At 49.0% G+C, this 20579-nt stretch overlaps 1 protein-coding gene across 5 annotated transcripts in view; it reads right to left on the minus strand.

Annotated features, from left to right (window-relative positions):
* RBM19 (RNA binding motif protein 19) overlaps positions 1-20579 on the minus strand; it is a 192420-nt gene that overhangs the window by 129831 nt on the left and 42010 nt on the right. For all 5 annotated transcript variants that reach the window (XM_020978046.2, XM_020978043.2, XM_020978045.2 and 2 more), the window contains exons 17-21: positions 19467-19645; positions 14699-14759; positions 12400-12479; positions 11143-11198; positions 9218-9334 (exon numbers count right to left, since the gene is read on the minus strand). In XM_020978046.2, coding sequence (XP_020833705.1) covers positions 9218-9334; positions 11143-11198; positions 12400-12479; positions 14699-14759; positions 19467-19645 — 493 coding nt within the window. The remainder of the gene's footprint in view (positions 1-9217; positions 9335-11142; positions 11199-12399; positions 12480-14698; positions 14760-19466; positions 19646-20579) is intronic.

Below are 20579 nucleotides of genomic sequence, written 5' to 3' on the forward strand. Positions count from 1 at the left end.
AGTCAGAACAGGTTGTCTGTTTGTTTGTTTTGAGGGGAAGAAGACAAATGACATGAATGGTGGTTGGAGGGTCACCTAAGACCCTGGAGAATACTAAGGATTCACCCATCCGGGAACGATGGTGACAGTCATGGGAACAGGAAGGCTGAGGACCAGTCCAATGCTCCCAGAAAAAAGAAGAAAGGTGCCAAGATATTACTCATTCTGTGAGGCCCGAAATGGGAAGTGGGCCATCGTAACAAGAATAGTGACAGGGAGGATCTATCTAATTTATCTACATACACATACACATACGTATACAGACACCAGTTCCTTTGGTAAATATATATCTACATATACAAATCTATATATGCACACACTTTTATACACACACACACACACACACACACACACACACACACGTTGGAACAAGGCTTTTCATTCTGTTGATGCACTATCACGTATATTATCAGAGGATCAAGACTCCGAGCTGGAAGGAACCTCAGAGGGCCGTTATCCTGGAGATACAGGCCCAGAGAAGTTAAAGAAATTGGTTAAAATCACAAAGTCAGTCAGTGGGCAAGAAAGAACCCACGTCTCTGGGCTTTCCATTAGGTGTTGGGTCAAGGGAAAAAACCATACAAAATGTGAGAATAGAGACACACAGGCAGGGATCGCCTTAGCCAAATGCAGCCCCCCTTCTGGCAGAGGGAGATAAATGAAGTCGTTACACACAGACATTGAAAATCCTTCCAAGAAGGGAAGGATATAATTTGATTTAAGCTTCTTCCCATAGCAAAGCCATGGTGCTCGCCTTTAAGGGAGAGCAAAAGATGCCCAGTAGAACATGGCCAGATAATCCCAAATTCCCCAATGCAAGGATCAATCTAGGACCCATCAATGGAGCCCATTCAGTCATCAAAGGTGTCCAACGAACTGACCAACCAGTGGTGTTCACCTTTCCTAGGCATAACAGATGGAAAGTTGTTTACTATTTGGAAAAAGAGTTGAACTTCAGCCCTGAACACCTACCCACAAGATATCCCCAGAGGACACTCTCCATGTTCTATACAGTACTCAAAATGAAAGTACAGGAACTGACCTGAGTCTCTCACTCTCTTCTTTACCCAGTAAAACAACAGCAGCATTGTGTGTTTATATCAAACACCAGAAGGCCAAGTCTAGTCAACGCTTGACTAATTACTCTCCTCCATGCGTGCCAGCCAGACTGGCCAGCTTGCTGCTCAGTCAGTCAATAAACATTTATTAAGCACCTACTATGTGCCAGGCACTGGGCTAAGCAGTGGGAATACCAAAAAAAGGCAAAAGCCAGTCCCTGCCCTTGGGGAGCTCACAGTCTAATAGGGGAGACAACATGTAAATATCTGTGAAGAAACAAGCTACACACAAGATAAAGTGGAAATAATCAAGAGAGGGCAGAGATAAGGGGCTTTCAGGACTCCATCCCCATCTACACACATTTATCAGGCTAACTCCCAGGCATGGGATGCACTCTCTTCCTCACTGCCACTCTTTAGAATACTGCTTCCTTTGCAGCTCAGCTCCTGGGCCACCTCCTACAGGAAGCCCTTCCCAACCTCCTAGTTCCCTAGTATCTTCTTGTTCAAATTCTGATACATCTTGGTTGGCAGGCTGCACCCTGACCTCAGTAAAATCGAAACTTTTGGAGGGAAGAGACCCCTTTTTGTTTTCTCTGTCCTTGGTGCCTTATATAAGGAGGCTTAATGAACTGGATTGGCTGGGACTGTAAGAAATGGGAAGAAAATGGGTTAGAAAGCAGCTAAGCTGACTTCACCTGAGTGATGGGCACCATTCTGCTTGCTTTCTCGAGGGGTGGGGGAGAGGCAGGTGGGAGGGAGAGAAAGTGGAACTTAAAATTAAAAAACAATGAATAGTAAAAATAAATAAATTTAATTTGAAAAAATATATTAATTTTTGATAAAAGAAAGAAAGTCGCTAAGTCTCATTTTCTGTGGCTTGTATGCACATTAGGTAAAAGCTGCTGGAAAAAATTCATGGAAATCGAGAGCTAGGAGCAGACACTTCTTTTCCACAGTGTGAAGCCTTTCATTGGGGCAGGAAAAAACCTTCAAGGTCAGGACCAATAAATGTCAGGGCCAAGATTTGAATTCAGCTATGCTAAGAAGAATTCAGTTCAATCCAACAAGCATATCTTAAGTACAAAAGCCCTGAGCCAGGGGCAAGGAATATAAAGACATAAAGGAAAAGGGTCCTGACCACAAAGAGCTTAACGTCTACTTGAAGTCCCTTGATAAAGGCCTACTCTGATGTCGCATAATGACTTGGAAGTCATGGGAACCTTCCAGGGATGGGAATGGCATGAGATCACCTCTGCTGCCTGGACCAGACCACAGATGATTGCCAGTGGCTTTCATTTAGTCCAGGGGTCAGCAAACTACGGCCAGTGGGTCATGGTGGGCCACTGCCCGTGGGCAAGGCAGGCCACACTTGGCTCTTGGGCTGTGTGGTCTGCCGACCCCTGAGTCTCTGATTCTCTAGCACAATCAAGGGATCAGGAAAGAAACCATCCCAGAACATATGACCAAAATGGATAAGACTTTGTTTCCTTTCTGGTCCATTTAAGATCTTAGACACCTACTGGCTTTGCTAAGGGCTGTTTCTGTTTACCCAAAGATGGTGAAATGAGAAGTTTGCACTCTTTATCTCTACATACACACACACACACACACACACACACACACACACACACACACACATGCACACACACACACACACACACACACACACACACAGACACATGCACGCGCTCACTCTGATATCTCTTCCCTTAAAGCTAATAACATAAGTGAACATTTATGAAGTTTATGAACATTGGCAAAGTGCTTTTCACATATGAGGCCACTAGGATGTGCAATAGAGCAATGGGCCTAGAGTAAAAAAGACCCGAGTTCAAATCTAGCCTCAGACACTTCTTTCTGCCTTGGTTCTCTCATCTGTAAAATGGGGATAATAATAGTACCTACCTCCAAAAGTTGTTGTGAGGATCAAATGATGTATCTATAAAGCCGTCTGCAAAACTTAAAGCACCACACAAATGCCAGCTATTATTATCACTATCACTATTATTATCATCACCATTCAAAGTTGGTTTAAATGGACAACATGACACTTAACCAAAGGATTTTCCATAATCTCTAAAATGTGCTCAGAAGTCAAAGTCTATACATGGGCTCCTTTTTTTTTTGGAGAGATGATGGATAGGCAGAAAGCTCAGAAAAATGAACAGGGAAAGAACTGTCTAGAGAGCTAATGCAGAGCACACCTGAGAAAGGTATGCCACTTTGATCCTGGTCCCTGAGGCCTTGTAACACCTGTCCGAACACTGGCAAGACTGGTTCACTCTGATGGTTAGAGAACAGGAACAATGAGGCCCAGGGAGCCTATGAACCTGAAGAGAGAACCCCTTCTGCACAGACTCCATTCCGGACTTCCGCAATCTGCTTCCTGGATGCACACCATCAGTCTGAAGGGGGTTTGGGTAAGAGTGTAGATGGCTCAGCACCCGTTCCCCCCTACTGGAAAACCAGCACGAAGCCGATGGGTTTAGGATGGGGGTCAGGACACCTGTGGATCTGTGATTTTATAGGGATGGGCTATTTTCACCAATGACACAAAATGAAACCACCCAAGCCTGCTTATCTTTGTCAAGTCAACAAGCATTTACTAAGTACCTACTAAGTGCCAGGCTTGGTAAGAAAAGAAAAGGGGAAAAAGTTTTGTTTAAACAGTACTTGTTCGACTTTAGATTGGATTGTAAGCTCCTTGAGGGCAGGGACTGTCTTTGGTTTTAAGTGTATACTCAGCACTGAGCACAGTGCTGCAAACAGCAGGTGCTTAATGCGTTTTTATGAACAGATTTTTGTCCATGTCTTCCATTAGGCTGTCACAGGAGGTCCACCACCCAAAGTTGGGGGAGGGGGGAGTCTTTCTCTATTTATTTTGGTCGCTGCAAGAATACCAGTGGAGCACATGGTCTACCCAAAAGTTACTCCTTTCCCTCCGATAGTGCCACATAATAACACTCCACATTTGTGAAGTATTTTCCTTATAATGAAACTGTGAAGGCAACTGCATGGTTTTTTTTGTTGTTGTTGTTCAGTTGTTTTTCAGTTGTGTCCAAGTCTTTGTGACCCCATTTGGGGGTTTTCTTGGCAGAGATACTGGAGTAGTTTGCCATTTCCTTCTCCAGTTTACTTTACAGATGAGGAACTGAGGCAAACAAGGTTAAGTGACTTGCCCAGGGTCACACAGCTAGTATCTGTCTGGGGCTGGATTTGAACTGCTACTATATCCACTATGCCACCTAGTTACCCTAGCACATTTATTAGCAATCTTATTTTACAGATGAGGAAACTGAGTCTCACTGACACACAGCTATTAAATAGCAGAGCCGGAACATCTGACTAGAAGACCAGCATCCCTTTTAAGTATACTATGTTGTCTTCTCCATCCTCATCTATACATGGACAAGATGTTTAGAAGGAAATGCCACCTACTGAAAAAAAAACAAGTGTCAGACTGAAGTTGGGAGAACCCGGATTCAAATCCTGTTTCTGTGACACTGGGCAAGTCACAGAATCCCAGAACTCCAGGTGGAAAGGCCCTCTGGAGTCACTAAGTCTAACCCTTCCCAGAAAGAGGAAATCTCTCCATAACATGACAAAGGGTTCATCTAGCCACAGCTGGAGGCCTCCAGCGAGGGGGGCCCACCACTTCCCAACACTGCCAACATTAGCAAGGTTTCTGCCTCTAGAAACTTTCACCCAATGGTCAAATATGGGTTCTGCCCTCTGGGGCCCCCTAAACAAACCTGACCCGTCCCAAAGGAGAGCTTTTCAAATATCTGAAGACAGCTTTCACGCTCCCCAAGTCCTCCTCAGTCCAAGTCCTTGGACATATCCTCAGATGGCATGAATTGAAGGCCTTCACCGACCTCACTGCTTTCCCCTGAGTTGGCCTGGACAACCATCTCTTACCATTTCCAGCTTCTCTCAGTCTCAGTTTCTATTTTGGTAAAATGTGGATGCTACCAGCTCCCACGTCACAGAGCTGCTGTGACATGAGAGAAGACAGAAAGCACGTCAGGAATCTTATCCAAGTGCTATCTGCTGCTTTTGTTATCATTATGAGAATCTTTCTGACAGCATCACAGAACTCGAGCAGGCCAATGAATGCAATCCTCTAGTTTTATAGGTGGGAGAACTGAGGCACAGAGAGATGAAAAGATCTGTCCATGGACACAGGTAGGATTAGATCAAAGATCCAGAACTAGAAGAGGCATCTAGACTTTGATGGGGAAGAGAGATCATCTGGACCAATTTCCTCATGCTACAGACGAGGAAGCTGAGAAGCTTCCAGTTCAGCGCTCTAACCACTACACCACAGTGCCTCTCCCAGGAACCAGCACATCCGTATCTTATATTTGATAGAATTTAGATATAAACAATCCCGGGGCTGGTTGCTATTCCACTTTTAAAAAAGGTTTAACATTTGGAGGACTATCCTACAGGAAAATTAAATGCCTGCCTTTTGTGATTGAATTAAAGTGTTGGGATGTAGGCCCATCCTCTGCAGGCAGGAACAGAGAGGATGGGGATGACGCATAGCATTCTTCCTGTCCCATTTGGCTTTGATTTCTTCTGCTAGGTCTTTACATTCTAAGAATTTTTCATGCCACATAAATGGCATGTAAGGAGTGTTTAGCATGACAATATCTGTTAAAAATGCTATTTTAAAATTTTACGTGTCAATATGTCTATCCGGGTGATAGAGAGCCAATATTGTCTGCGAGGACATGTGGGCCCAACGGTTTGTTGGCTAAATTCTCAAGAAGATTGGGGAGCTTTTATTTGCAAAGGGGGGCTCTGTCATTTGTTGGTTTCTGAAGGGGAGCAAGATGCTGGTGAGTAATTAACATCTTGGTTGTCGCTGTGACTATCACACTAGGAAGTCTCTTAGAAATCCTACAAATTTCCAAACTGTAGGAAAATCAGACGTCCTAAGTAAGTATATACCAAAACTATCCTCAAAACTACAGCAGAATGGGGAACAAGGAAGGCTCCCCTAAAACCCAGAGATCTCCCCAGGCCAAACGACCAGTGGCACTGTCTGAAACACACAGACTGCCAGTTCATCTACAGCAAAGTCTCCTTCCCAGAGAAGGTTAAGAGTGTCCCCTGCTGTTCTGTGCTGGGAATTGCCTTCAAGTTGTAATAACGGGGAGAACAATAAAAGGTAGTAGGCAGGAGGAGAGGCGGGAGGAGGGCTTTCGGTTTCCAGGGGCAGAGGGAAGATGACCTAGAAAAAACCCCGCCACAATGGGAGGGAATGTGCGGGGTGCGACAGTGTGTAATGACGCTCTGCACGAGCACCAGCACCTCCTCTCCTCCAAATAAACCCATGGAGCAGGATCACACAGAGCTCTGGTCCTCTGCATCACTGTCTTTTGTTTCTGCTTAACTTTCCACTGAAATCTACTAGTAACTAAGCGAAACTGTCCTTGGGGTGGGGTAGTATTTCCTGAGTAACACGCGCTGATCTCTGCACACCCGTTCTGACCAGGAGGCTCATAAGTGGACATCCTTTCAAAAGGTCATGATGGAGTCACCTGGAAACAAGCCAGTATGCCCTGGGACTGACATGCCTGGATGTAACTAACCCTTGGAGATGCAGCAGAGAGAGGGGCTGGACTAGGATTCCGGAAGATCCAGCTTCAGAATCCCGCCTCGACATTCACTCGCTGTGTGACCGTGAGGAAGTAGCATAGTCTCTCTGAGTCTTGGAAATCTAAGATATACCTGCCACACTCCAGAGTAATGGAGACCTGGATTCCAATGCTCCCGCAGATAAGAAGAGCTAGCATTTATATTTCTCTTTAAGGTTTGCAAAGAGCAAATCTTAATCTCATTTTATCCTCACAAAGTTCTTGGAGGTCCGTACCATTATCATCCCCACTTTATAGATGAGGAAAGATAGGCAAACTGAAGTTAAAATGACTTGCCCAGGGTCACACAGCTAGTATCTGAGGGCAGATTTGAACTCAAGTCTTCCTAACTCCACTCTATCCGCTGCACCATCTAGCTGATGTGTGACCATGGGCAAATCAGTTCCTGAGCTTCTTTATCCGCACCCCAAGTGCCTGGCACAACGTCTGATTTACGGTCGGCACCTAATAAACGTTTGTTGTTTCACTGCTCTACAAAATGCAGATACAGCATTTATCTGGAAGAATGATTGTGAGGTTCAGGTAAGAAAATCTATGTCAAGATAACTATCAAGGTAGAGACGGGCTATCATCTGGGTCTTCCTTGACTTATCTGAAGTAACAAACATCAGATTTCTCACCTTGGACTGGAAGTTCTGGGAGGACAGGAACCACATCTTCTCTAAGCTAGCATGTCGCCTAGACACCCCCGTCCCGGGGCGTTCGCACCCAAAGGCTACTTGGTAAACACCCACTGTGGTGGCTGACTACCATGGCATGGATGTGGTCCTCTCTGCGGGTACTTGGGTCAGCCCCGTGAGTGCACAGAAGCCAAGGCTGGGATCAGGAAGCCTGGGTCCTCATCCTGGAGCACTTAGTGACTCAGGCCAAGCCCCTCACTGTGCCGAGGGAAAAGAGAAGTCCACAGAGGTCTAATGGAAGACAAGCTCCTTGGGGCAGGCCTGGGATCATTTCTTCCCCTTGGATCCCCCATGGCTGAGCACAGTTCTTCAGTCTAGACCTTTGAATTCACTGGTGTAGAGAACCCTGAGAGAGGAAGTTCGCTCTAGGAAGGCAGATCTCTAAGTGTTCTACAAATTATGGCCTTTGAGAGGCACAGGGCATGTTAGGAGACCTGCCTTGGCCACAGCAAGAACGTGTCAGAGACTAGACTTGAACCCAGGTCCTCCTGACTATGCTGCCGGCATACTGTAGGTGCTTAATAAATGCTTGCTCAAATGAAACGATCAGAAGTTAGATTGTGAGCTTCGTGAGGGCAGGGACTGTCTTTTGTATCCTCAGTGCTTAGCCCAGTGCCTGGTGCACAGTAGGAATTCAATAAATGCTTACTAAGGCACTTGTCCAAGTTCACAAAAGCAGTGATTTTAAACAAGTCACTTCCTACCCCTTCTTGGGGCTTCTGCCAGAGGTCTAAGTGACTTCGAAGATCACATCCAGCTCTAAGCCCTGTCTTGGGAGGACTCGCTTCCCCTGGGTTTCTATCAACTCCACCAGGGCAGTGTGCTTGGTACATTGTGGGGGTGCCATAAGGGGCGCCCCAGCCTTGAAAGCCCTCTGCCAGAAGTCACAACTCCACAGCACTTAGGTGCTCAATACATGCTGGTCCACTGAGAGACTCTGCTATCTGCCAGGACCTGAGAAGCCAACACAGATACAGCCTTCATTTGTCTTCACGGTCTGGATCTTTGGGGATCTCAGCCAACTCTGGATTAAATAGGTGTGGTTGATTCACATATGCTGAATTTCAAATCAAATGAGATGATACATGCAAAGTCCTCTGCAAACTTCAAAGTCACCAGATAAATGCTAGTTGTCACCGTCACCACCACCACCATCATCGCTAACGTCACTGTCGTCACTATCACCATCACTACTTTTCAGCTGTTGCTCAGCAGACCATGGTGGAATCCACCCCATCCCTGCCATCTAACTCCACCTCAAGCAGCATCCCCTCTGCCCCTTACTCTGGACCCTCCCCTTCTCCTCATAAAAGTGAATCTGGCACATTTCCCCATCCCTCCTGGCCTTATAAGTGGCCATTAACCAATAAATGAGTCGGTGTTACTACATGAGTTCTAGAAGGCTGGACCCCTCCCAGGAAGCATACACTGGATCAGGGGCCTTCTGGAGACAAGGAAGGAGAGCCTCCTGCATCACAGGGCTCAGAGGCCATGGCCTGATCACTCAAATCTACAAGCACTTTACTCCTACACAGAGAGACCAACCAACCAGTCTGTCCAAAGAGAACCCCCAATGAAGGCTCATTCCTAACAAAGACCTTCATGGGATTCCAAGCAGGGGAAGAACCAATTAGAACCCTGGGGTTTCACTGGCCACCTTCTGCCCAAAATTGTGGACCACAACTCGGAGATGGCACTGGGGAGTTGCATGATTCAGCCCAACTCGCCCCTCGGACGAGCTGGATGAGAGTGGCCGTGCTCTTCTCCCTACCTGAACAGCTCTCGGATTTCCCGCACGTTGGCCTGGAATGGGATGTTCCGGACTAAGATCTTAGATGTCCTCTGCTTGCGGGCCGTCTGCTTCTGCCGAGCTGACGTCACAGCTGGCCTGGTGAACCAAGCAGAAGAGGAATCCACTCAGTCACCCAGAACAAGGGCTTGGACTTCCTTCCCCACCCCCAAACCTCTCTGGAGCAGCCTCCCACAGGAACCGGAGCCAGGTGGGCAGTGCCCAACAATGGGACAGTTCAGTTAAGATGACTGTCTCATTTGCCTGTTGACTGCTGGGGCTGGAACAAGAGGCAGGGGCAAGTCCACCAGCCCTCCTCTTGCCATACGGCAAACAGGATCTACACAGGTGAGATAGGACGCTGTGTCCGTCTTCCCATCACAGATGTCTGGATGACACCCGTAATTATTTGGAGACATGAGTTCTAATCAGCACGAAGGCTTGAGAAACACTGAGGAGTTCATGAAGGCAACCTGGGCTTCTAACCCAGATCCCTTTTCTCACTTGATTTTCAGACAGACAGAGAAGGCCATGTGGCAGAGGCAGGGCTCAGCTGAGACCTCCAACTTCCTCATGCAGAGGGACAAATTTGCACCAAATCCCGAAGTCATTTTCTTCACAGGAATGCTCTCTGATAAAGTCCTTATCTGATGTCTTCTTCCAGCCTAAAGGTTCCCCTGAGCTCTCACCAGTGAGCACACATTCTCATAGGATTCCTGCCCTCCCTCTAGGAATCCAGTAAGACCCAGGACACTTCTGCCAGCTTTCAGTGCTGGGGTCCATCAGACAGGCAGATGCCCCCTGGAAGGAGGCTGTGGAGCCCTTTTAAGGGCTACAAAGGGCTTTACAAGGAGGGATTATCTTTGGTGGGGGGGGAGTCCAGAACTGGGATTTCACTGGTATAGGGCCTCCCAGATGAGGAAAGCTCTTCTCCCAATGCCAGTTGGCACATTCCCTACAACTTGCCACCTTAGACATTTCTGCCCAGAGCACCGAAGGGTGAAGTGATTTGCCCAGATGTGTCAGGCAGGACTGGATTCCAGGTCTCCTTAACCAGAGGCCAGCTCTCTGTCCCCTACACCACGCTGTCTAGTATACATATTTTAAGGAGGAAGAAGCACAGAATCACTGGCCAATAGTCACACATTTACTAAAGATCTGTGGCAGGACACTGTTAGACCTATTTACTCCAGGTCCACCCCTTCAGTCTTCACGCCACGATGGATTCCACTCAGTGGACAGAGCACCTGGCCTGGAGTCAGGAAGAAGACCTGAATTCAAATCCAGCTGGCTGTGTAACCCTGTGCAAATCACTTCGCCTCTGCCTGCCTCGGTTTCCCCAACTGTAAAATGGGGACAACAAGGGCACCTCCCTAGCAGGGCTGTTGTGTGAATCAAATGAGATATTTGTATCCTGGCCTGTCAAAGGAAGGCACTTGGCCTAGATGACATCTGATGGCCCTTCGACCTCTGGGCTTATGATCCCATGACTGTAATTGTCCCCACATCCCATTCACTGTCAGGTCCCACTAAGAAAACCTTCCCTGAGGTGAGAGCTCAGTGACGGATTGCTCCTTCTTGCGCTGTCCCCCCCAGCCACTCCTCTGTTTATTTTCACTGCCCAGACCAACGCAATTAGAGAGCATTTCCCCTAGAATGTTTCCCATTATTATAATAAATGTGTATTAGGCATTTGTGCAATGGACCAGAACGGCTCGAGTTTATCATGGAAACGTATGTTCGGGACATACACACTCAATGCCACCTTCATTCTAAAGGGCCGATGTGCCCAGTTGGGAGGTTTGAGCTTTGAGGATATTAGAGGGGGCAGAAGGCCGCTCTGGGGGGCAACCAAGAAGACCCCCCCCGTTTCACGGGGGAAGGAAGGCAGAAAGCAAGAGACTCACTTGATGGCCCTCTCGGAAATCTTCACTTCTAGCTTGTGGTCGTCCACCATGCAGCCCTGAGAAAGAAGACCCAGTGACTCACTGTTCACAGAAACACTTAGAAACACTCAGCTCAAGCCTGGTTCTCTACTAGAGGACAGCCCGAGCTGACTAAGGGGAGAGTCTGAGTGGGGAGAGAAAGCGAGGGAGTGCTCCCTACCCAAGCCGAGGGAGAGAGTTGAGGATTCAATGAACAACGTCTGTTTTTTCTCCCAAAGGGCTGGATTTGAGAGCTGGTCCCGAGGGTCCCTGCCCTCAGGCTCACTGAGGAGGTATAGCAAATGAAAACCTCCCTCCCTCCTGCCTCCGCCACTCACCTGGCTGTGCAGCTCCTGGCGTGAGAGTGGGAAGAGGCAGGGGAAGAAACGGGAGATGGAGGAGTATTAAGGGGAGGCTATTTATGGTAAAGCACCTGCTTGCCCCCCTTGCTGATCTGAATTCAGAAAGGATTAAGAAGGAACCTCCCGGAAGACAGTCGTTTTACAGACTGACTCAGAGAGAGGAAGCAATGTGTCCCAGGTCACATACACTGCAAGAAGCAGAGCTGGTACTGGATAAAGTGCCATAGCTGAGAGTCAGAGAGTTCAAGTCCCACCTGAGACACAAGCAGGGGGACACTCTATCTACAACTGTAAAATGGGGGTAAGAAGAGCACTGACCTTCCAGGGACACTGTGAGGACCAAATCAGGCATTACATGTAAAGTACTTTGCCAGTCTTAAAATGCTGTAGAAATGTTTGCTGTTACAATGATTCGAACCCAGCTCTTCCAGCTCCCAACCCAAGCTGCTTCCATCGTTCCATGTTCAAGGCCCTTGGGTCATGGAGGAGGAAACCATGTTCCAGAGAGTGCGACAAACTTGCCCAAGACAGCTCTCCACGTGGCAGAGGACAGGATGCTGGGCCAACTTAATCCCACATCTAGTCTATGAGAAAGCCCCAAGGGCAGGAGGTACCTGAGCAGGGATTGGAGCCTAGGCCTCCTGCCTCCAAGTCAAGGGCTCTCTCCGCCATGCAGTGAGAAGACAGACAGGCGGTAGGCAGGGAAGGATGGGAGCGAGGACTGTCCCTGGCACTGGGGGATGGGCTGTAATCACAGGCTTGTCTGTTCTTGGGGATCCCCACCCCATGTCAAGAGTTCATGTGTCCTCCCAAACTACAGGGCACCACCGGATGCTGTCATCTACCACCCAGGACACGAGGCCAGGCGGCCCTTTACCTGGAGCTGTTTGAGGGCTTTCTGGGCCTGCTCTGGCTTCCTGTATTCCACAAAGCCAAACCCCATGGACAGTAAAACACCTGAAAGAGAGAGAGAGAGATTTAAGACTTGGGTGGCCATTCTGTGCTAACAAGAGGCAGACACCATGAGCAGAAGACATAAATGGTGCTCTACAACACCTTTGTTGGGAGTCATCTGGCTCAGCCCCTAGACTGGATACCTGCCCTCAGGGTGCTTGGAGTCCAGTAAAGGAATAAGACGCCAGTGAAACCCAATCGTGTGAGACAAAGGAATAGGATTATTGCATTTAAGGCTCTCAGTGTCAGAATGAGCCAATCAACCAACAAGCATTTATTAAGCACCTACTGTGTACCAGGCACAGCCCTGGGTGCTGGGGGGATACAAAAAAAAAGGAAAACAGACGCTGCCCTCAAGGAGCTCATGTTCTAAAGAGAGACAATATGCACGTAAACAGGTACTGGCAAGGACCAGCACTGATACTGGCCCTGCAAAGTTTGCAAATTGTCTCACAAATATCCTCCCATTTCATCCTCTCAACAACCTTGGAGGTAGGTGCTAGTACGATCTTCATTTTACAGATGAGCAAACTGAGGCAGGCGGAGGTGAGCCAGCTGCTATTAAGTGTCCGAGGCCAGATGTGAACTCAGGTTTTCCTGACTCGTGGCCCAGCGCTCTCTCCACCAGGTGATGTAGCCTGCCATAAGGTACTGATAAGATGCACCCGGAGCAGACAGAAGGGCACACTGTGGAGGGGAAGGCACTACCTGCAGCCAGAGGGATAAGGAGAGGCCCCCCACAGAAGGAAGCCAGGGATTCTGAGGGGCAGAAGAGAAGAAGGAGAGGCTACTGGGCATGGGGGACAGCCAGGACAAAGAGAAGAGAGAAGGGGGAGCTTCTTGTGTGAGGAACAGCACGTCGGCAGCCTGGCCAGACCCCAGGGTTTATGAAGGGGTTGTGTGTGCAGCCTGGAAAAAGAGGAAGGGGCTGGGCTGGGAAGAGCTTTAAAGGCTGAACAGAGCAGAACACGTTGATGTTATCTGAGGGTCTGTCTTCTCCCTAGTAGGCTCTGAGCTCCACGAGGACAGGCCTGTGTCTAACTTTGATAAAACAGTAAATGCCTCTCTATGATGCTTGGAAAATAAGAGGTGCTTAATAAATGCTCATTGACTGATGGCCTGGCTTCGCAGTCCTGCTGCACATTGCTCCCCCCTCACATGTTCTAGATCCCTGCTAGGAAGACTGATTTGCCGCTCCCTGCAGAAGACGTACTTCTTTCCTGATGCTCTGGGCACCTCTCTGCCTCCTCCATTTCCTTGTTCACCGCTTTACGTGTATTTGTCTATTTGCTTCTCTGTGAACAGATCACATCCTGCTCAAGTCAGATGGAAACTCCAGGAGGACAGGGCCTGCTGAAAATGTTCTGTCTCCCCAGCACAGAGCCAGCAGCTTCTTAAATTAGAGTGAATGACTGGAAACGCTGTTCCTCCCACCACAGCCTAACTGTACATCATGGTATAGACAGCTGGTGCTTAATAGATGCTTCTCACTCGTCAGAGGCACTGGATAAGAAAAGTTCTGAGAACCAGAGGCCCAGATGACTATTAATTACAGAACAACAGACAATGATAATTGATTTCATAATGTTGCCTCAGGGGAAGGACACCAAAGAGGAGTCACCCCTATATTGCAGAACCAAAGAATCCCCCAAAAGAAGAACCCTTTACAAAGGTGGGGTGCCTGACTCTCCCTCTTAAAAATGGCAGGGCACTGGAGGCATGGAATCCTGCACAGACTGTGAGGCTCTGGTGCTGTGTTGGCTTGTTTCACCAAACTGCTTCCTTTCTGTTCCTTTTCATTGTTTTTCAGAAGGCCTGGCTTGCTGGGTGGGGAAGGAGAAGTGGCAGCTTCAAAATGAAGGGAACGTAGAAACAAAAGTGACCAATACAATTCTTACAACGTACTATTATCATCAGATGATGGGGCGAGACAGAGAGAGATACAAAGCGCTCCCGCAAATGTGTGAGTCCACTCGAGTCTGATGAGTTCTTAGGGGCATGACCACTGGCCACGACAATGAGCAAAGGACATTGGGAAGGTGCTACTGGAGCAGGGCCTTGAAGGTTTCAGCTAAGGAAAACACCCTTTAAAACAGGCCAAGAGAACCTTGGGGGATGCCATTCCTCTTTTCTGCTCCCTCCGCCTCTCCATCCTCGTCACCCCACGCTCATCCTCTCTTGTCCCAGGAACCCAATTAACTGTTTTCTAATTCAGAGTTTACCTGCTTTGTTCTTTTTCTTGGAAACAGTACAGCTCTTCACCATTCCGACTTTGGAGAAAACCTAAAAAAGAGAGAGTTTTAACTTAAATCATACCCAAAATGGCCCCTTTGAAAGTGTTTGCCCTGCAAATGATCCTCTGTCTTGGTAGGGACTAAGGACAAATCTTATGTGCCTCATTGATCATGAATCATTAATGGTCACAACAGAGGGAAAGGTGAGCATGGCAAGATGTCACAAAGCCAAAGTTGGGAAAGGCCTTAGAACATGGGACGGCACAGCTAGAAGGGGAGACCTGACACCAGAGAATGTAAGAACTGGGAGGGACATTAGAACAAGGAATGTCAGTGCTGGGAGGGGTCTGAGAACAGGGAATGTCAGAAATGGAAGGGGCCTCAGAACAGGGAATATTAGAGCTGGGAGGGACCCGAGACCAGAGAATGTAAGAACTGGGAGGGACCTCAGAACAAGGAACGTACAGCTGAGAGGGGTCTTAGAACTGGGAATGTCAGAGATGGAAGGGCCCGAGGACAGGGAATGCTAGAGCTGGGAGGGACCTTAGAACAGGGAATGTCAGAGCTGGAAGGGCCCTCAGAACAGGGAACGTACAGCTGAGAGGGGTCTTAGAACAAGGAATGTCAAAGCTGTGAGGGCCCCAGGACAGGGAATGTTGGAGCTGGGAGGAATGACTTGGCACATACAACGTCAAGGTGAGGGGAACGGGACACTTTAAAGCACAGATGGCCAGAGTTAGGAGGGCTCTGAGAACACAGAATAGCAGAACTGAGAGGAACCTCAGGATACCAGCTGAGCCAGAAGGGAACATAAGGATGACCTGGTTCCATGCCTTCATTTTACAGAGAAGGAAACTTAAGGCCAGAGAGTTTCAGTGATTTGCCCAAGGTCACCCCAGCGCAATGAGCAACACAGCTGGGGTCTGACTCTGGGGCTTCGGACTTCAAGCCGAGTGTTCTTTCCAGCGCCCCAGGGTGCCTCCCCAGCCTGACCCAGAGGACCTCCAAGTCCAGAGAGGAGGAAGTCTGCTCATGAGGAGCAGGAGGAAATCTCCTCTGTAAATGGGGATGGCAAGGATCAGAGCTCACTTTTGTACAACAACGAGGAGGAAGACAAGTTTTTATAAAGTGCTTTAAAGACGACAAAGTACTTCACATGTCTTCTCACAACAACCCTACAAGTCAGGTGCTGTTATTACTCCCGTTTTACAGATGAGAAAACTGAGGCAAGCAGAGGTTAAGTATCTTGCCCAAGGTCACCTAACTAGTGAATGTCTGGCGATGGATTTGAACTCAGATCTCCCTGACTCCAGGCCCAAGGACCTGTGCACTTTGGAGCCCCAAGCTGCCCAATATCCCCAGTGCCCAGCACAGTGCCTGGCTCAATAAATGCTCCCTTGATTGGTGTATGTGGGGTTATAGGATCCCACCAAGGAGGAGGGAGGTGGGGAAGGAGAAGCCGGTACTGTGATGGGAATTAGGAGCACGTCCCCCAGCCCCAAACCCATTTCGTGTAAGAAACTCTACCCTCAAAATCTTCAGACTGTCCCTCAGAGAGCCCTCTTCCTACTTTGAGAATGAAGAAAGTGGGACGAAGGCAGACTAAGCACTTTTCCCAGGGTAGCCCCATGTGATAGACAGCTCAGAGCAAAGGGGCTTTTTATCCTTTTTTTCTAAATAGAGACCTCCAAATGGCTCACAGGATAAGAGCACTGGGCCTGGAATCAGCAAGACCTGAGCTCAAATCCAGCCTCAGATACTTACTAGCTGTGTGACCCTGGGCAAGTCACTTAACCTGTGTGACTTAATCCACTGCAGAAGGAAATGGCAAACCACTCCAGTGTCTGTGCCAAAAACACCCCGCAGCCAGTGCGGCCCATGGGGTCACGAAGAGTTGGACACTCCTGAGCAACAAAAAGCAGCTTTTACCCTCTTTGAAGGAGGGTCTCTGCAGCACCAAATCCCAACGAGGAGGGGCAGTGTGGTTCGGATGGCCTGCGAAGCCTGGGGTTCGAGGCTGCCGGTCATCTGCGTGAGCCTGGCTAAGTCCTTGCCAAGCTGGGCACCATCTCCATGTTCTACCAACAGACATACGTTTTCAAATATATCCGCTGCGCCCGCTGGGTGGATCGGGGAGCAGCAGGGTTCAGGGGCAGGTGAACTAGGAGGATGGCAAGGGGGGCCAGACTGGAGGCCCACTCCCATCCTTTCTGGCTCTAAATCTGGGACCTCTAAGTCACGGCACCTCTCTGGGCCTCAGTCTGCTCACTTGTAAAACAACGACCTGGCCTCTCTACTTCCACAATCCTGTGATTACCGAGATCCTTCTAGATGAGCCATTCTTAACCCATTCTTAGCTCTTTTTTTTATAATGATAGTAGCATTTATATAATGCTTTAAGTTACACAAAGCACTTTACCAATATTAACTCTTTTTATTCTCACAAAAACCCTGGGAGGGAGATGCTTTTATTATTCCCATTTGACAGAAGAGGAAACTGAGGTAGATGGCAGTGAAGTGACTTGCCCAGGGTCACAAGGCTAGCATCTGGGGCTGGATTTGAACTCAGGTCCTCCAGGCCCTCCATACCACCCAACTCACTCCGTATTTCATCATAGTAACCGGTCTCCTTTGTTATCCTGTGTATCTTTTTGTATGCATTTAAAAACCTTACTCTAAGGAGGGCTTCTTCACCAGTCTTCTCAAGGGGCCCATGACATAAACAAAGGTGAGAAACCACTGGATCACAGCTTTGGTGGAAGTTACCTGGACACACTAACATGTCCATACACACCTGGCAGGGAAGGTGCCTGAGCTGATAAGCAGATTGCAAGGTGGCATAAAGACAGAAAGGCCTTCAGTGTCAGGAGGACCTCAGGCTCTCCCACACGGCGAGTCCTTGCCGCTCAAGGTGTCCTGGCTGCAAGGTTTCCCAGGCTTCCTGAGGCGTGGCTGTGGGAAGGAACCTGAGACCTTGGCCCCTCCAATGGCCCACCCTGCTGCCTTCACCCGAACGCCTTCCCCTTCTCCCCATCCTCCGAGGGCACGGCTTGAGCTGAGCTCATTCCCTTCTCTGGTGGCCTCAGTTTCAAGGACCAGAGTTTGAAGATGGCCCAGGGGCCATCTACTCCAGCCATTACCTCCACAAAATCCCTACAGTGCACTTGGCAAGGACTCTGAGGAGCCCCAAGGAGAGGCACCCAGCTCCCATGCCCTTGTGATGGCCTGACTGTAAGGTCATTGAGCCACCCCTCCCGAGCAGCGGAGCCCTCACTGCACACTGGGGCACTGGAATTCAAATCAGGACTGCCAAGATTCAAAATCTACGTCAGGCACTCTCTAGTTCTGGGCCTCAGTTTCCTCACCTCTAAAATGAGAGGGTTGGCTTTGACGGCCCCGAGAATCATTTCCTGCTCGAAATGAGGGGGTGGACAACACTCGCCCCAGAGGCCCCCTCTTCTGATTTCTGCTTACAGTGTCTCTCCCTTCTCTGAAGCCCAATAAGTCTCTCTGTCAGGGTAAGCCCCCCCAGCCATCACAGCCCAGCGTCTACTTGCTCCTCAGTCCTTTCTCAAGCGCGTGGCTTCTCTCCAACCAGATCGTGCTCAATCCTCCGCACAACTGGCCGAGGGATTTCCCTGAAGAGCAGGTCTGGCCATGTCATCACTCTATTCCAGACTTCAGGGACTCCCTAACTTTGAACGACAAATGGAAACTCCCCTGTTTGGCACCAAAGCCGCTCACGGCCCGGCTCCATCATGCGCTCTCCAGTCTGGCCAAGGTCACGTCCTGGCTCTTCCTCATGTACCCAGGCCCAGAGAGGAGAGATGGAGTCACAGCTCCCCCATCTCCGGGCCTTTGCCCCTGCTGTCCCTCCTCATCTCCGCCTCCTGTAACGGCGGCTTCCTTCATGGCTCAAGAGTTACCTTCTGGGGAGGCCCTTCCTGGTCCCCTGCCCCAGCCCTTGTATGTGCAATTCATGGGTTTTATATTTTATCAGGTGCAGCAGTCACAGCTATTCAGCATCACTATCAGGTCTGCAAAGTGCTTAATTGCTATTGCAATGGATAGGCAGGTCTGCGTCCTTGGACACAGGGTCTTTCACTGTATTTCTACCACCTGAGCGCTCCTCAAAGGACTGGCAGTGCACATCACTGGTGTTTGTGGAATTGGGACAAATCAGAATCCCTCATCTGAGGCCCCCCTGGCCAGAGAGGGCACACAAAGAAGGCTTGAAAAGAAAGAGAACCTTGGCCTGGAAAGGACGTCGCCTCTTTCACAGGGGCAGTGCCTGACTCGGACCTAACTGCCCCACGAGTCCCAAAGTTGATCCAGAAACAGGAGGGTGGGCTAAGCAGCAGGTGACCCCACTGGATGGAAGCGACTGGCTATAAGACAAGGGGAAGCCTTTCCAGGGTCAATGGAAGGAAAGTTCAAGAAGAAGAATGCCCGGCTGCCACAGGATGTCGCAGTCACAGGCCAAGGGATGGAGCGGCCCTTAGAGGCCATCCAGTCTGAAGCCCAGAGGGGTGAACTCCTTGCCTGAGGTCAGAGAACTCACGGAAGGTGAATATGGGATGCTCATCTCTAGCCCAACTTTCTAGGAATCCTTTGGACAACATCCCTGACAGATGATCAGTCAGCCGCTGCTTGAATCCTCCCTGTGATGGGGAGCTCATGACCCCACTTAGTGCCAAGTGACCATCACAGACATTCTCAAGCCCACTTCCTCCCGCCTTGCCAACAAATTACTCACTTCTTTCAGTGTCTTCTCTGTTGTGGAGAAATTGAGGTTTTTGATGAACAAAGTACACCCCGGAAGACTTTCGTCGTCTTCATCTTCATCATCCTCTTCCTCGCCAAGGGCATCTGTTTTTTCTTCCAGGGCTGCTGCTTTTTTCTCTTGCGTGTTTTCTGTAGCTTCGTCATCTGGCCCTGAGCCCCAAACAAAAAGATCAGTGTTATGGTGGTCAAAGGGTTAATGTGGATGAATGGGAGGGGGATCGAGGTAGGCCTGGGTGAGAAGGGGCTCAGGTCCAAGCAGAGAATGCTTGTTAACATGCCTGGTCAGGAAGCTGTGATGACCACCCCCCACTCACCCCATTCACTCCCAACCCTTCCTTGGGAGGCACACTGCTGTGTTCCAGGAGTTGATTACTAGTTATCTGGGACTAAGGCAGACTCTGGAGCAAAAGTAAAAAAAAAGAAGCCGAGGACAAAAGGATGATAATGAAGAATTATAGCTACTTCTCAGAGATAAAAGAAGAAGTAGGGGATGGGAGGAGAAGGAAGAGGCCAACCAGAAAAATGTCCCCTGAAGGCTTAATGTGATATCCCAACGATATGAGAGAAAGATTCCCATGAAACCAACTATTGATAGCAGCTCTTTCTGCACTGGCAAAGAAGGGACCCAAATACTGGGGAATGGCTGAACATATCATGGCATGGCCAGAAAGACAAAAGGGGAGATGCAGAGAAACCTGGGAAGACCTGAAGGAACTGATGCAGAGAGAAGGAGGGAGAACCAGAAGAGCAGGGACACAGTAACCACAACACCTAGAGGCAATGCAATGACCAGCGACAGCACCCCTGGTGAGAATGGGGAGGGACAGGGGGCGCAAGATGCAGACCAAGAGCCTGACTCAGTACATTTGTTCCAAGGGCGTCTTCTTTTTTATTCCAGTGGAGCGGTGGGAGAATAAGGGGGCAGGGAGGGGCAGGCAGGAAGAAGAGACAGAAGAAAGAGACAGAGAGAAGCAGGTGGGGAGGGAGTGAGAGACAGAGAGGGAGAGAAAGACAGAGACAGAGGGAAGGGGGAGAGACAGAGAGAAAGAAGGAGAGAGGGATAGAGAGAGAACAAAGAAAAAAA

The sequence above is a fragment of the Phascolarctos cinereus genome, unplaced genomic scaffold (assembly GCF_003287225.1).
Source record: "Phascolarctos cinereus isolate Bilbo 61053 unplaced genomic scaffold, phaCin_HiC Scaffold_4;HRSCAF=312, whole genome shotgun sequence".
In the NCBI taxonomy this organism is placed as follows: domain Eukaryota; kingdom Metazoa; phylum Chordata; class Mammalia; order Diprotodontia; family Phascolarctidae; genus Phascolarctos; species Phascolarctos cinereus.